Here is a 13,189-nt window from a genome sequence, read left to right as displayed (position 1 = left end):
AAATTTTAAGTATCCGGAACTTTGCGACAAGCTCAAACGACATGTATCGATACTTCAACTGAGAAAAGTGAGATTTTTCGAGCTTTAATGCCAATATGCGATCAAAGTGAGTTTGTTGCCTCAGAGATTTTTAACAGATTCCACAAGGTTTTTCACTTTTTTGACGAGGAATTTAAGAAACTTTGAATTTTCAACGTTTTTTTGTGTAATTTAGAAAGCAGCAAATGCATTTTTAACATTCTGTAGAACAAAATTCTCCAAAATAGGCCCTAAATTTTTTTTAAAGTCCCTTTTCTTCATTTTAATCCAAAAGTAGCTCTTCTCTTTAAAAAAATTTCTATAAGAAAAACCTTGCATTATTTTCTAAAGTAGTAGTACAAATGTTTTTATTAAAGTGTAATATGTGTAAAGAAGATAAGCCAGGCCATTGTATTGTTTTTCGTTTCATCTAAGCATTCATCTCTCCCCCTCCTCGGAGGTTCTTCACTTGGAACGATGCAAAATTGTGGCATTCAAAAGTCCCGCATCCTTCAAAGTTGCCTCGCCATTGGTGAGTTCCTTGGGCGGAAACGATCCGAGCAACATGAATTCTTGAGCAGCGAGTTGTGGACGTGCACGCGTAATATAATCACGCACCGAATTAACCGTATGCGTGTGATTAAAGCGACCCGTCAACCGAGATCCATCCGATAAGCGAATTTGCAACATTGTCGTTGGTTGCGCATCATCCACATTCATGCTGGCTTGCGCTTCCTGTTCATTTGTCTTTTGGTCTTCGACACTTGTGGGAGCAGATGTAGGTGATGTAGCTTCAACGGTGCCTGGCACGGGACTTCCAAGGGTGTGTCCTTCACCTCCAAAGGCGGAAAAGCGTTTCTTCGGCTTCACATATTCCTCGTGTCGATGATCCTCCAAATCCAGATGAATCATGTTCATGTTTTGCTTTCTCAGTTCTTGCGGAATTTCGCCTTTCATGATGCACTCCATGAATTCCTTGCTAGCGGGATCTTCGTAAGGTCTCAAGTCACCGTCGTTGATCGAGAAGCCTTGACGATACAACTTTAGCACAACCAATTCGGATTGTCGTTCGCCTCCCGCCGATGAGCCGGATGCCGATTGCCCGGGAATTACAACGTGATCGCTGTCGGTTTGTCCGAGACGAAATCCCGTGCCGCCATACAAACGACTACTCACTGTGCGAGGAGCTCCCTCATCGGCAGACGATTGTCCGCCAATTTGTTGCGCCGAACGAAACACCTCAGAAACGTAATCTTTCATCGGGTTTTTACGTGGCGGTCCCAGCACTTGTTGTCCCGAACGTTCCGAACCGCCGGCATAAAAGGCTTGACCCTGTTCCTCATCCGACGACGACTCTGCATCGTTGAGCGAGCCCAAAGTGGCGATTTTTGGCTTTGCGCCGGATGGTTTCTTGTCTTTCTTCGACGATGATGACGAGCCGCTTGGATTCATTTCGATATCTGGCTGTACTGCGGGTTCGGTCTCGGCTTCTTGTGGATCCGGAATCACTTCTGTGTCACTGTTGTCCTCCAAAAAGGTCGCTAACGCAATCTAAAAAGACGTAAAATCAATAAATTACGTGGAAAATCGGTGTAAAAAAAAAACAAACCTCAAGATTCCAATTTGTCGATTCGAGAATGCTTCTCGCAACTTCCGTATCTAAAATGTTTGTGATCTCCTTAAACTGATTGACAAGCTCTTCTTGCCCTGACATAACACAAAATTGCTCGCTTTTCTCCTGGCTTCTACGTGCAATTATTTGCCAATTTTTTACCGAGCAATGACATGGAGAATTGCGTTATCAATTTCATTCGTCTCAGAGGTGTACTGTATCACGGCGAACAACAAACTACGGCGTGGGTTGTGAACCGGACGAAAGCGCGTTTAAATTCGCACGAAAACATTACTCTGATGATTTGAGACGAATGAAAGTGATAATGAGTATCTGAATCGGCTGAAATTGATAATGAAAATCGCATCATACTAATTCAATCCTATTGTTTTCATTTGAAATTCACGCGATTTGGGGTAAATAAACCAAAAAATCCCTTGAAATTCGCAATTTTAGCTGCAAAATAAGTGAAATTTCAAGAATTTACAATGTGCGGCATCGAATAAACACAAAGTTTGTCGTCAAAGCGTTGAATTTACGCGAAAAAGTCAAAATATAAAAGTCATTTGGGTGTTTTCCCTCACAAAAAAAAACGCCGTATCAGCAAAAATGCCTCAATCGAATCAAGCGTACACAAATCAGCTACTAAAAGTGGTCGTTGCTCAAATATGCCAAACAATTGGGTTCAATTCCATTCAATCGACCCCCATGGAGGTCATGACGGATGTCTTGCACAACTACATCCGCGAGTTGTGTGTCCTCACGAAGGATTATGCAGAGCATTGTAAGGGATTTTAATCCAAATTTTTGCCTTTTTTTGATTTCAACTCTTTTTAGACAATCGCACGGAGCCCAATTTGGAAGACGTGACCTTGGCATATCGCGAAATGAAGATAAATTTCAACGAATTACGCGAATACATGGAATACGTTGACCCAATTCCCTTTGCTTTGGCAGTTCCGAAGTATCCGTTGCCCAAAGAGTCGCATTTGAACTTTCTCAAACCGGGAAGTCAAGAAGTTCTTACACGTCCCATGCATATCCCGGAATATATGCCTCCAATGCAGCCTGAACCCGAAGAGGAGCAACAAGTGGCAAATACTGATGAAAATTCCGCCGTTGAAGAACAAAGTGGCGCCATCAAGGATGAGTTGATGTTGAGTCCAACAGCTCTAAATCCGCCACAAAGTGCATTTCCGTTCAAAAAACCGCCAGATTTGCCGATGCCCGCTGCTTTGGGTGCTTCGGAGGCACAACGTCACTTGAAATTCGACGGCGGATTGAAAGAAACTCGTGAAATTTCGTCAGTTTTCATGACAACATCGGGTTTTATCTCGCCATCGCGCGAAGGAAAGCTTCCCGACTCAAAGCCACCCATAATAATTCCCGATAAGCGACCTTCGCCGCCTCCGCAACCAATTCCCGTGGCACCATTGAGTGTCAGTCAGATGGATAACAAGTTCGAAGAGAAGCCTACGAAGAAAAAGGGACATGAAACGGAAAAGAAAGAGAAGAAAAAGATCAAAAAGGAACTTTTTCATCCGCCAACTGCACCGCCAGTCATGCATCAAGCGCCATCGCAAGTCGCCGAACCTCCAATTCGTCAAGTTCCTGTCGCCGCAATGCCTTCTGCCAATATTCCGCCGCAAATGCAGCAAAGACCGCAATTTCCCTTCGCCTCAGAAGACATCAAACCACCAACGCAACTCGCAACGCCTCCTTCAGGTCCTCGCAAACCTGGTCGTCCTCGAAAATCTGAATCGTTAACACCCGGCGCAGGTCCTATCCCTGCCGATAAAATCAAAAAACCTAAAAATCCGGATGCCAAACTCATTAAACAGATCAAAAAACAAGTAGCAGCGGGAATTTTACCAGCGTTGCCGATTCAAGAGTTGCTTGCGCATGTAAAGGCACAAAATCCGCAAGTTCAGGCACCTCAACAACGCTTCATGCCTGGCTCATCAATGTCAAATCCCCAAATATCCCCGAGCGGAGGTGCGAATTTACCATTTTCGCCGCCAAAAATCATGCCGGGACAGCATTTCGAGGGAAAAGTCACGAGCGAATCGGAAAAGTCAAAGTTGAACATCTTCAAGAAGATGCCGTCGTCGTCGAAAATGGTCCATCACGATTTTCCGATGATGAAATCGGAAGTTTTTCCGCATAGTTCTGAGGTATCGCCGCAGAAGAAGCAATTTAGACCGGAATTTGATTTCCCCACGACTCCCGTGAACATGATGAACAAAAGTATGGAGTTCAATAGGAGTCCCATTGAGGATTTGACGATGCCCACAACACCGCAATATATGCCACGAACACCGGATGTCAAAGGAAGCGGCGGATGGAAGCCCGGCAAAGAGGAAAAGAAGAAAAAGGAAAAGCCCGAGAAGAAAATTAAAAAGATCAAAACACCTCCGTTGATGCCGTTCTTCAATCCGGGTCCCGATATGCCGCTGAATCGAATGCAAATACCCGGAATGCCTTTTCCACAGATGCCCGGGTCTTCAATGCAACAAACGCCGCAGCAACAACAACAACAACAACAATCGCGTTTCCCATTTTTCCCGAATTTAATTCCCAGTGGTCCGGGATTGATTCCGAACAACGCATTTTTGCCGGGTTTTGGAAATCCCGCGCAATTTGGAGCGCCGCCCTTTAACATCCCAAATCTCTTTCCGAACGACATTCTTCAGAGTTTCAACAAAATTCGTACTCAGCTGGATCAGCATCAACAGCATCAGCAACAGGCATCGACTTCCGCTCCCATGAAGGATAAATTCCAAGAGCAACTGATGGAAATGAAGCAATCGCAATGCAATGTGCCGTCGTTGTTGCCGCCAACGGTACTCGATGCACCGCTGAAAATGCGTGCAGATTCGCCGCCGTCCCTCATGCGCTTGCCCAAAGATACTGTCGCGATCCCCATCGAGCAACAGGACTTGGCAGGTCCCTCACGAAAGATGACTGTGGAGAAATTGGACGAAATTAGTGTAAAAACGGAATACAAACCGGCTCCAGTTGCTGTTGAAGCGCCCGTGAATTTTGATACCGTTGACCTGACGTCTCCATCGGACTTGAACAAAGACGAAAAAGAGTCCAAAAAGGATAAAAAGCTGAAAAAGGAAAAGAAAAAGAAAAAAGATAAAATTAAAGACAAAGATGGAAGTATCGTCAAGGACAAGAGCGAACGGAAAAAGGACAAAGAAGAACGAAAACGAGAGAAAAAAGAAAAACGTCGCGAAAAGGAACGTCTCGCAATGGAACAAAATAAATTCTTGTCCAGCAACACAGATAGCATCGATAATTCCGATAGCTCGTTAGCCTCCGTCCCGAAATTGACACTAAAATTAGGCGTTTCCGGTGACTCACGTCCCAATACTCCGGATATCCCCAAAAAAATGTAAGTAAATTTAAATTTTTTTGAAGAAAATTTATTTAATTTCATTTTTTAGGACCATCAAATCGACATTCAAGAAAGATCCAGAGGTAGGAAGTCCCTTGCAGATGACGATCAGCAGCAGTCAACGAGAATCGTCACCAGAATTGGCAAAGTTTAGTGCGCTAGTCACTCATCCACCAAAGCAAAAGTCGAGTCATAGTAAGAATTTTTGAGATTATTATAAAATTTTTTAATTTTAAAATTTTATTTTTTTTTTTTAATTTAAGAACGAAAACATGACGATGATGTGTTCTCAGGTGATGAAAGTCGAAAACATCTCAAGTCTCCAGGAGGAAGTGGAGGAGAATCGAAGAAACATAAGAAAACAACACCGACGCCATCGACAAGTTTGGCTCCCAGTGAGGGAATGAAATTAGCTAAAGTGAGATTTAAAATCTAAAGTGAAAAAATTATATTTGATTGAAAATTAATTTTTTAGGAGGAAGATGGGCAACAAATTTGGATTTGTCCAGCATGTGGGCAGGTAGATAATGGTACTCCAATGATTGGATGTGATGGTTGTGATGCATGGTATCATTGGTAAGTTTCAAATTTTACTTGATTTTGATTGATTTTGATTTTTTTTTATATTTGGCACTCTAGCTTTGTCCTTTTGCTCCATTTGCAAAGTGAAAAATTCAATAAGATAAAAGAAAAAATTAAAGTTTTATAGAAAGAAAAGAAAAGTTTATAGAATTTTTAAGAAAAGTTTTATTTTTGATTTTTTTAAACCTTTAAAAAAATTACATTTTTTTTATTATTTTCTTCATCATAATCAACATAATTTTTTTTTTCTAAAAATATTTTCCATAAATTTTACTTTTTTTTTTAAATATTTTTGATGAAATTTTTTCAATTTTTTTCATCAAAATCCTCTAAAAAAATAATTTTACTTTATTAATTTATTTTTAAAAAATTTATTTTGCTTTTTAATTAAAAGAATTCAATTATTTTTTTAAAAAACTAAACTACTTATTTTTAACTAACTAAAAAAAAAAGTTAAAAATTTCATCAAAAATGGCCGTTTTTAGGTGTATTTTTATAATTTTTCAAGATGTTTTTAGAAAATTTTTTAAAAAGTTTTAAATTTTTAATAATTTTTGTTTAAAAAATCGTAATTTAGATAAATTTTCTTATTTAATTTTTTTTTTTTATAAAATTACTGAATTTATTTTTCAATTTTTTTTTTTGACAGTTTTTTTTTATTTTTAATATGTCATATGTATTCTGAAATCGATTTTAAATTAGCAAATCTCAAAAAAGATAATTAAAAAAAAATAAATAAAAAATATTTAACACTCAAAAATAGTAAAAATTTGTCATTTTGTATGAAAATAGAATTTCAATTTTTTTTTTATTTTGCCCCCCCCCCCCATTTTATTTTCAAAATTTTTGGACTTTATTTTTGATTTTCATTTGGAGCGGCCTAAAATTTAAATTAATTAAAAGTTAAAATCTTATTTTTTTTTCTTTTTTTTTTAATTAAATTAAAAATTAGTTTAAATAAAATTAATTAAATTTCTTATTCACTATTTCAAGAAAAAAAAATGAATTTTAAAAATAAATTGAACAAAAATATTTTTTAAAAATTTTAAACTTTTCCTTCAAAATTATAGCTCAAAATTTTACTCAAAAAAATTTATTTCTAACAAACTTTTCCTCTTTTAGGGTTTGTGTTGGAATCACTGTCCCGCCAGACGTCAACGAGGATTGGTACTGTCGCGTCTGCATCAGTCGAAAGCAAGACTCCCACGGCAGCGAAAAGAAAAAGAAACGCAAGAAAAACAAGGAAAAGGGCGAAAAAATCTAAAAAAAAATTGTCTATTTTAATGAAACATTATAAGTTAAGTTTATAGCCGTTTATTAAAAAAAAATCCAATTAAAAACAGGAAAATTTGACCTAAATTATTTGTTTTATAAAAAAAAGGAAAAATTCAAACAATAAATAATATCTTGAAATCGACAAAAAATCCATCAAGAGATCTTTCTCTAATACGAAGCATCCAGCAGCTCCTGAAAAGCCCGATCCAGGCAATTTTTGAGCTCATTATAGGTCACCACAAGCACCGATTGCTCGTCACGCGAAACTAATTGTACTTTTTCATCGGATCCGGCATCCAATTTGTTCAGACATTGAACGATGTGGGCATTGCAGAGCCAGGGTTTGCCCTCTGCGGTTACTGTGTGAAAGACGTAGTCACGAAATAGCTTCAACATGTAACGATCTCCTGTTTCAGACCTAAAAATATCATTTTAAAAGCAATTTTTTTTATGAAAAATAGGAAAAAATGTTTTACCATGACATATCAACAAGTCCCGGGCGTTCATTGATGGATCCTAATTTGACGAGTAGTCGATAAAGTCTTCCATTTTCCATTTCTTTTGATAGTTCGTCTTCCAAAATGTCAGTTTGGGTCTGCAACGCATCAATTTGGACGTAGAAACGAGCTCCTATCATCGGCATACACTCCGAAATACTTCGCTCATTGGTCGAAAGTAGATATAAAATCAAGTGTCGCAAGTCGTTTGAATAAACGCGCGACACCATTTCAATGCTACTTTGGATCCGGTCACGCTGAATGCTCTGCAGGTTCTTACAAGCCAATGCGAGAATCAATTTTCCGAGTGAAGTGAGATCTTCTTGTTGGTGATGTGTGATCACGTTGAAGGGAGACGACTCGTTCGGGTCGAAAAGAACGATATCCGATACGCCTAGGAAGCTTAAACGAAGTCTTTTTCCGGAAAAAATTACCTTTGTCGGATCTAGAGTTCGACATGCGAGTCCATTTGTGTGAACAACTCGCACTGCTGCCGTCAATTGCATGATAATCCACCAAAGTTCGTTCTCGTACAACAAATTTTTGTTGTTGCTGCGTGACGAAGCGTATCTGTCGGAAAAGCTGCCCACCGCTCCCGTCTCAGGATTGCGAAAATAGCGGTTCAAAAGGGTTTCCGCACCCGCATGATAGTCATAAACGAGGATTAGGGAATGATCACCGAACGCCTTTGACGTAAAAACTTCGCGTAATTTCACGATATTGGAACTTTGGAGTTTTTTCCACTTTTCGAGGACTTGCATGAACGTTTTTAGCGATTGAAGACGGCATCCGTGCAAGCGTCGCAGGCAATATCGCATCCCATCGACACTGTTGGTAGCCTTGAAAGTCGATGCGATTTGCGGAATTTTCTGACCGATGGTGTTCGTTTCGAGCGGCACGAGCGAATGATAGTTATCCAGTTCCGTAGGCAGCGAGGTGTTTGTCGGCGGCAGTGTATTCGTGATTTCATTGCGTTTCAGCAGCTGTTGCTTCACCTCGTCGATCGTGAGGAACGAGCTAAAGAGCGGATTTGTCGTTTGGATTTTCGTTACGTGACTTGCGGGACCCGGATACGTGTGTTTCAAGTCAATTGCGGGCGGTTCTGTCGTTGCTGCCACAGGCTCTTCGGGAATTGTGGCTTCGAGCGTTTCCGTTTGCGACGAGAAGAAATATGTGGTGCCGCCCATCGTGTTCATGTACACGGAATCGGAGCTGTGTGTCGTATCGGAACTATAAGCCATGATTTTCACGGGATTTTCAGTCAATTTGAAGAGGAATTTTCTTTGTTTACGTCTCCCGATAAAAATGTAAATAAGAAAAAGTGATTGGATGGTAGGGTGACTGGATGGGGATTGCAAGTTCGAGGCTTTCGTAAGCTCGAAGCTCGAGTTTCGAGTCATTAAGTATGAATTTTAAGCAAAAGAGAAGGAATCACAATTTTTTTTAGTAATTTTATTAAAATTAATCAAAAATATGTATTTCTTAATTTTTTTTTAAATTCACTTATATTTTTGTGAAAACTTTAAAACATCAAACCGAAAAAATCATTTTTTAGATTCAAAATCAAAACTAAGTTAACTTATTTAAGCCTTTTAAATGAAAGATTTATGAAAGACAAAATTTATTCTTAATTTATAAACTCCTACTGGGAATCACTTCTCACCAAGATACCTTTCATTATTTGAAGACGAGCATTTTTATTTGAATTAAATATTTATGTCAAAGAAAAAATTTTTTTTTTCAGTTTCAATTTTTTTGCAGTTTTGAGTTATAAAATGATTAAAAATGATAAATTAGAGCCCTCTGATAAATTTTTATGCATTTGGAGGAAGATTTGACAAAAATTGCTTTGACACAGTTTTTGATTTAGTTTTGCTCTTGATTTAGTTTTCAAAACAAAACTATGTCAAAGAAAATTTTTTTTTCAGTTTCAATTTTTTGGCAGTTTTGAGTTATAAAATGATTAAAAATGATAAATTAGAGCCCTCTGACAAATTTTTATCCATTTGGAACAAGATTTGACAAAAATTGCTTTGACACAGTTTTTGACATAGTTTTTGATTTAGTTTTGCTCTTGATTTAGTTTTCAAAACAAAACTATGTCAAAGAAATTTTTTTTTTTTCAGTTTCAATTTTTTGGCAGTTTTGAGTTATAAAATGATTAAAAATGATAAATTAGAGCCCTCTGACAAATTTTTATCCATTTGGAGCAAGATTTGACAAAAATTGCTTTGACACAGTTTTTGACACAGTTTTTGATTTAGTTTTGCTCTTGATTTAGTTTTCAAAACAAAACTATGTCAAAGAAAATTTTTTTTTTTCAGTTTCAATTTTTTGGCAGTTTTGAGTTATAAAATGATTAAAAATGATAAATTAGAGCCCTCTGACAAATTTTTATCCATTTGGAGCAAGATTTGACAAAAATTGCTTTGACACAGTTTTTGACATAGTTTTTATCACAGTTTTGCTCTTGATTTAGTTTTCAAAACAAAACTATGTCAAAGAATTTTTTTTTTTCAGTTTCAATTTTTTGGCAGTTTTGAGTTATAAAATGATTAAAAATGATAAATTAGAGCCTTCTGACAAATTTTTATCCATTTGGAGCAAGATTTGACAAAAATGGCTTTGACACAGTTTTTGACACAGTTTTTGATTTAGTTTTGCTCTTGATTTAGTTTTCAAAACAAAACTATGTCAAAGAAAAAAAATTTTTTCAGTTTCAATTTTTTGGCAGTTTTGAACTATAAAATGATTAAAAATGATAAATTTTCTGACAAATTTTTATCCAAAAAGTTTTTGGCATTTGCAAGAGCAAGATTTGACAAAAATTGCTTTGACACATTTTTTGACATAGTTTTTAACACAGTTTTGCTCTTGATTTAGTTTTCAAATCAAAACTGTGTCAAAGAAAAAAAATTTTTTCAGTTTCAATTTTTTGGCAGTTTTGAGTTATTAAATGATTAAAAATAATAAATTTGAGCCCTCTGATAAATTTTTATGCATTTGGAGGAAGATTTGACAAAAATTGCTTTGACACAGTTTTTGATTTAGTTTTGCCCTTGATTTGGTTTTCAAAACAAAACTATTTAAATAAGACGTCAAAAATTATTACTTGGTGCCTTAAGTTAATTACTTAGAACGTAAGTTAAATTTTCGAAGTTATTACAAAAAAAAAGTGACAAATTTAAGAATATATCAATTGACTCATATCAAAGATAGTTTTCAGCCCATCTTTTTTATTTTAAATTAAAAGTTTCGAAGGTTTTTTTTTTATCTACTTTCTATTTAGTAAATTGTTTTCACATGAAAACGTTTTTTATTTGGACAAAGTAATAAAAAAGCCCCTAGATACAATTATTATTCAAACAATCATTATTTACAAACATTATTATTTAAACATGTCAATGAAACTTTTTTTTCGAAGAACCCACTCATCATCATTAAAAAATTGAAATAAAAATTTTGAGCTCGAGCTTTAAAAGTTCCGAACTTTTGCAATCCCTTCTATCACATGAGACGAATGAAATTGATAAATTCTGATAATTCCAAAAACAATCCACAGCATTTAAAAATTCCTTAAAAAACTTTTGAATTCCTCATGAAAACTACAAAAGTAATTAAAAATTTCACTTTTCAAATCACTTCCTTACAACTTCGACTCTTTTCCTTTTCAGATCGAATTCGCTGTTCAGCTCAATGGCTCAAATGCCGACGAAGAAATCAAATCAGCTCTCAAGGACGTTGGAACCGTCGAGATCAACAAAAATCTCGGAAGTGTCATAATCGAAACCTCATCTACACCATGGAGCGAAATCCAGTCAAAAATCGAAGCCACAGGTCGACGAGCTGTTCTCACGGGTTTCGGAGGACAAAGTTGCGTTTCCATCATCGATACCGGCAAATCATCTTTAAAAGGAGTCGTTCGCATCTGCAACGTTTCCGAATCGTCTGGAAGTGTCATTGACGGTGTCGTCGATGGATTACAAGCAAATCGCAAATATCGCTTCAACATCCACGAATGCGGAGACTTGAGCGAGGGATGTCAATCTGTTGGCGGAGTCTTCAAACCTAGTCAAATTGAGGAAAAAATTGTCGAAGCTGATGCCAATGGAAGACTTTCATTCCGGATTTTGGATAAAAATTTAAATGTACCTGACTTGATAGGACGATCGGTGGTCATTAGCGAAAAAGATTCAGACGAAAGACTTGGTTGTGGCATCATTGCACGATCTGCGGGCATTTTCCAGAATTCCAAGAAGATTTGCGCGTGTGACGGCGTGACAATTTGGAGTGAACGTGATCGACCCATTGCTGGCAAGGGGCGAAGGGATGAAAAATAAGCATTTTTTGTGGTAAAAACGGGAAATGGGACAATAAAATTTTTTTATTCGTTGGGTGACAAGTCAATTTCAATGACTTCTTGTTGATTTTTTCCCTCCAGCGTCTCCAATCTACTCCTTAAAATGGCTTTAAAGGCTAAAACGGTGTCGTTACACAACGGAGGCGCCTGAATTCGCGTATTTATGTGCGTTTTGATGAATTCTTTGTTCGTTTCGAGCTCAATTAACTTTGTCAGCACCTTCATCACGTACAAAAATTCCTCTTTGTCCATGATGTACATCATTTCTCCGATATTTTGCTTATACCAATCGCCGTATTTGACGTCATTCGGTGCCGAAAGACACATTTGACGCACAGTTACGAGAATAAAATGCAATAAAAAGTCATTTCTGTCCTTTACGAACTTTTTAAAGTCATCACTTAGGGTTTTTCGGCTCATCGAAAGACATTTTGAGCCGTAAATTCGAGAAAAAATGCCCAAAATTGAACAATATCCCCGCCAATTGACCTCGGATTTTGATTTCGCCAAAGCGTAACGATGCAAAAACATTAAATGAGCCTCTGCTTCACCAATTAAAAGACAATCTTTAATGATCAAATCCTTGATAGGGTCCTGTTTTGTCCATAAATGTTGATTACTCACAGCGTCTTCGATGGAAATGTCTCCATTTTTCATTAAATTACCGAAAATTGTCTCGATTAAAAGTTTTTGCGTGTCTTCCGTGACAAGTCCGAACACTTCTTTGAACGGATTTGACGTCAATCCTTCCAAATTTGACAAAAAATCCTCCAAAAAATCATCCAAAGCTGCTTTTAAATGCACAGAACTGCGAGCGCCTTCCACTAATTCCGCAAATAACGAAGGTTGGGTCTCCAAAAAATCATTGTAGATGTTCAGAAGTAATGCTGAGTCTTCGATTCGACTAACATATTGATGAATGGAAATCAATGAAATCCGGGAGAGCAGAGATAAAATTCGTCCTGTTCCGATGTCGTACTCTAAGGTGTACACAAAATCAGCAATTAATGACTTCTCAAAGGGTGTCAAGCCCAAAATTCGTTGTGAAAGGTCTTCGGTGAATGGAGTTTTTGCGGCACAAGAACATCGGAAAGTGATATCACGAATAATTTTTGATAAATGTTTCATTGTTGAATGTTTGTTTTGGTTATTTGCGCGCTTATTGGACAACAGATGATTGAAAATGACACTCAAGCAACTCAAATTCACTCCGACTGCAAACGAGGAACTCATTTTTTGGTAGATTTTACGGGATTTTAACGATTTTTCATTAAAATTTCTTAGTTTTTATTCAAAAAATCTAACAATATTGTCAAAAAAGGCCAAATTAACTCAAAAAAGGTATAAAAAGGTATTAATTTTTTAAAAATTAAAAATAATAATTAAAAATTTATATTTTTAGGTCATGAAAAACTACGAAAATGAAGAAAAATTAATCAAAA

General features: G+C 36.9%; 6 protein-coding genes across 6 annotated transcripts in view; 2 read left to right on the top strand and 4 right to left on the bottom strand.

Moving 5' to 3' along the window:
• The window catches only part of LOC134829632 (protein lingerer), a 68,516-nt gene that overhangs the window by 30,148 nt on the left and 25,179 nt on the right, over nt 1-13,189 (bottom strand). The window lies entirely within an intron of this gene.
• LOC134831763 (NSFL1 cofactor p47) lies at nt 345-1,828 on the bottom strand. Its single transcript, XM_063845574.1, has 2 exons — nt 1,628-1,828; nt 345-1,569 (listed from the first exon to the last, which is right to left on the bottom strand). Exons 1-2 carry the CDS (start codon nt 1,730-1,732, stop codon nt 484-486), a joined length of 1,191 nt encoding a protein of 396 aa, XP_063701644.1. The 5' UTR covers nt 1,733-1,828; the 3' UTR covers nt 345-483.
• Nucleotides 2,062-7,043, top strand: LOC134830035 (transcription initiation factor TFIID subunit 3). Its single transcript, XM_063843384.1, has 6 exons — nt 2,062-2,414; nt 2,468-5,030; nt 5,083-5,228; nt 5,297-5,451; nt 5,509-5,609; nt 6,738-7,043. Exons 1-6 carry the CDS (start codon nt 2,240-2,242, stop codon nt 6,877-6,879), a joined length of 3,282 nt encoding a protein of 1,093 aa, XP_063699454.1. The 5' UTR covers nt 2,062-2,239; the 3' UTR covers nt 6,880-7,043.
• On the bottom strand, nt 6,914-8,679 carry LOC134830036 (PAN2-PAN3 deadenylation complex subunit PAN3). Its single transcript, XM_063843385.1, has 2 exons — nt 7,367-8,679; nt 6,914-7,308 (listed from the first exon to the last, which is right to left on the bottom strand). Exons 1-2 carry the CDS (start codon nt 8,626-8,628, stop codon nt 7,059-7,061), a joined length of 1,512 nt encoding a protein of 503 aa, XP_063699455.1. The 5' UTR covers nt 8,629-8,679; the 3' UTR covers nt 6,914-7,058.
• LOC134829977 (copper chaperone for superoxide dismutase) lies at nt 10,898-11,727 on the top strand. The gene is made up of 2 exons (XM_063843300.1): nt 10,898-11,000; nt 11,062-11,727. Exons 1-2 carry the CDS (start codon nt 10,986-10,988, stop codon nt 11,725-11,727), a joined length of 681 nt encoding a protein of 226 aa, XP_063699370.1. The 5' UTR covers nt 10,898-10,985.
• Nucleotides 11,772-12,905, bottom strand: LOC134829976 (uncharacterized). Its single transcript, XM_063843299.1, has one exon. It carries the CDS (start codon nt 12,873-12,875, stop codon nt 11,772-11,774), a length of 1,104 nt encoding a protein of 367 aa, XP_063699369.1. The 5' UTR covers nt 12,876-12,905.

The sequence above is a fragment of the Culicoides brevitarsis genome, chromosome 2 (assembly GCF_036172545.1).
Source record: "Culicoides brevitarsis isolate CSIRO-B50_1 chromosome 2, AGI_CSIRO_Cbre_v1, whole genome shotgun sequence".
Classification (NCBI taxonomy): Eukaryota; Metazoa; Arthropoda; class Insecta; order Diptera; family Ceratopogonidae; genus Culicoides; species Culicoides brevitarsis.
The sequence above is the reverse complement of the archived record's forward strand: the minus strand, read 5'-3'. Positions and strand labels throughout refer to the sequence as shown.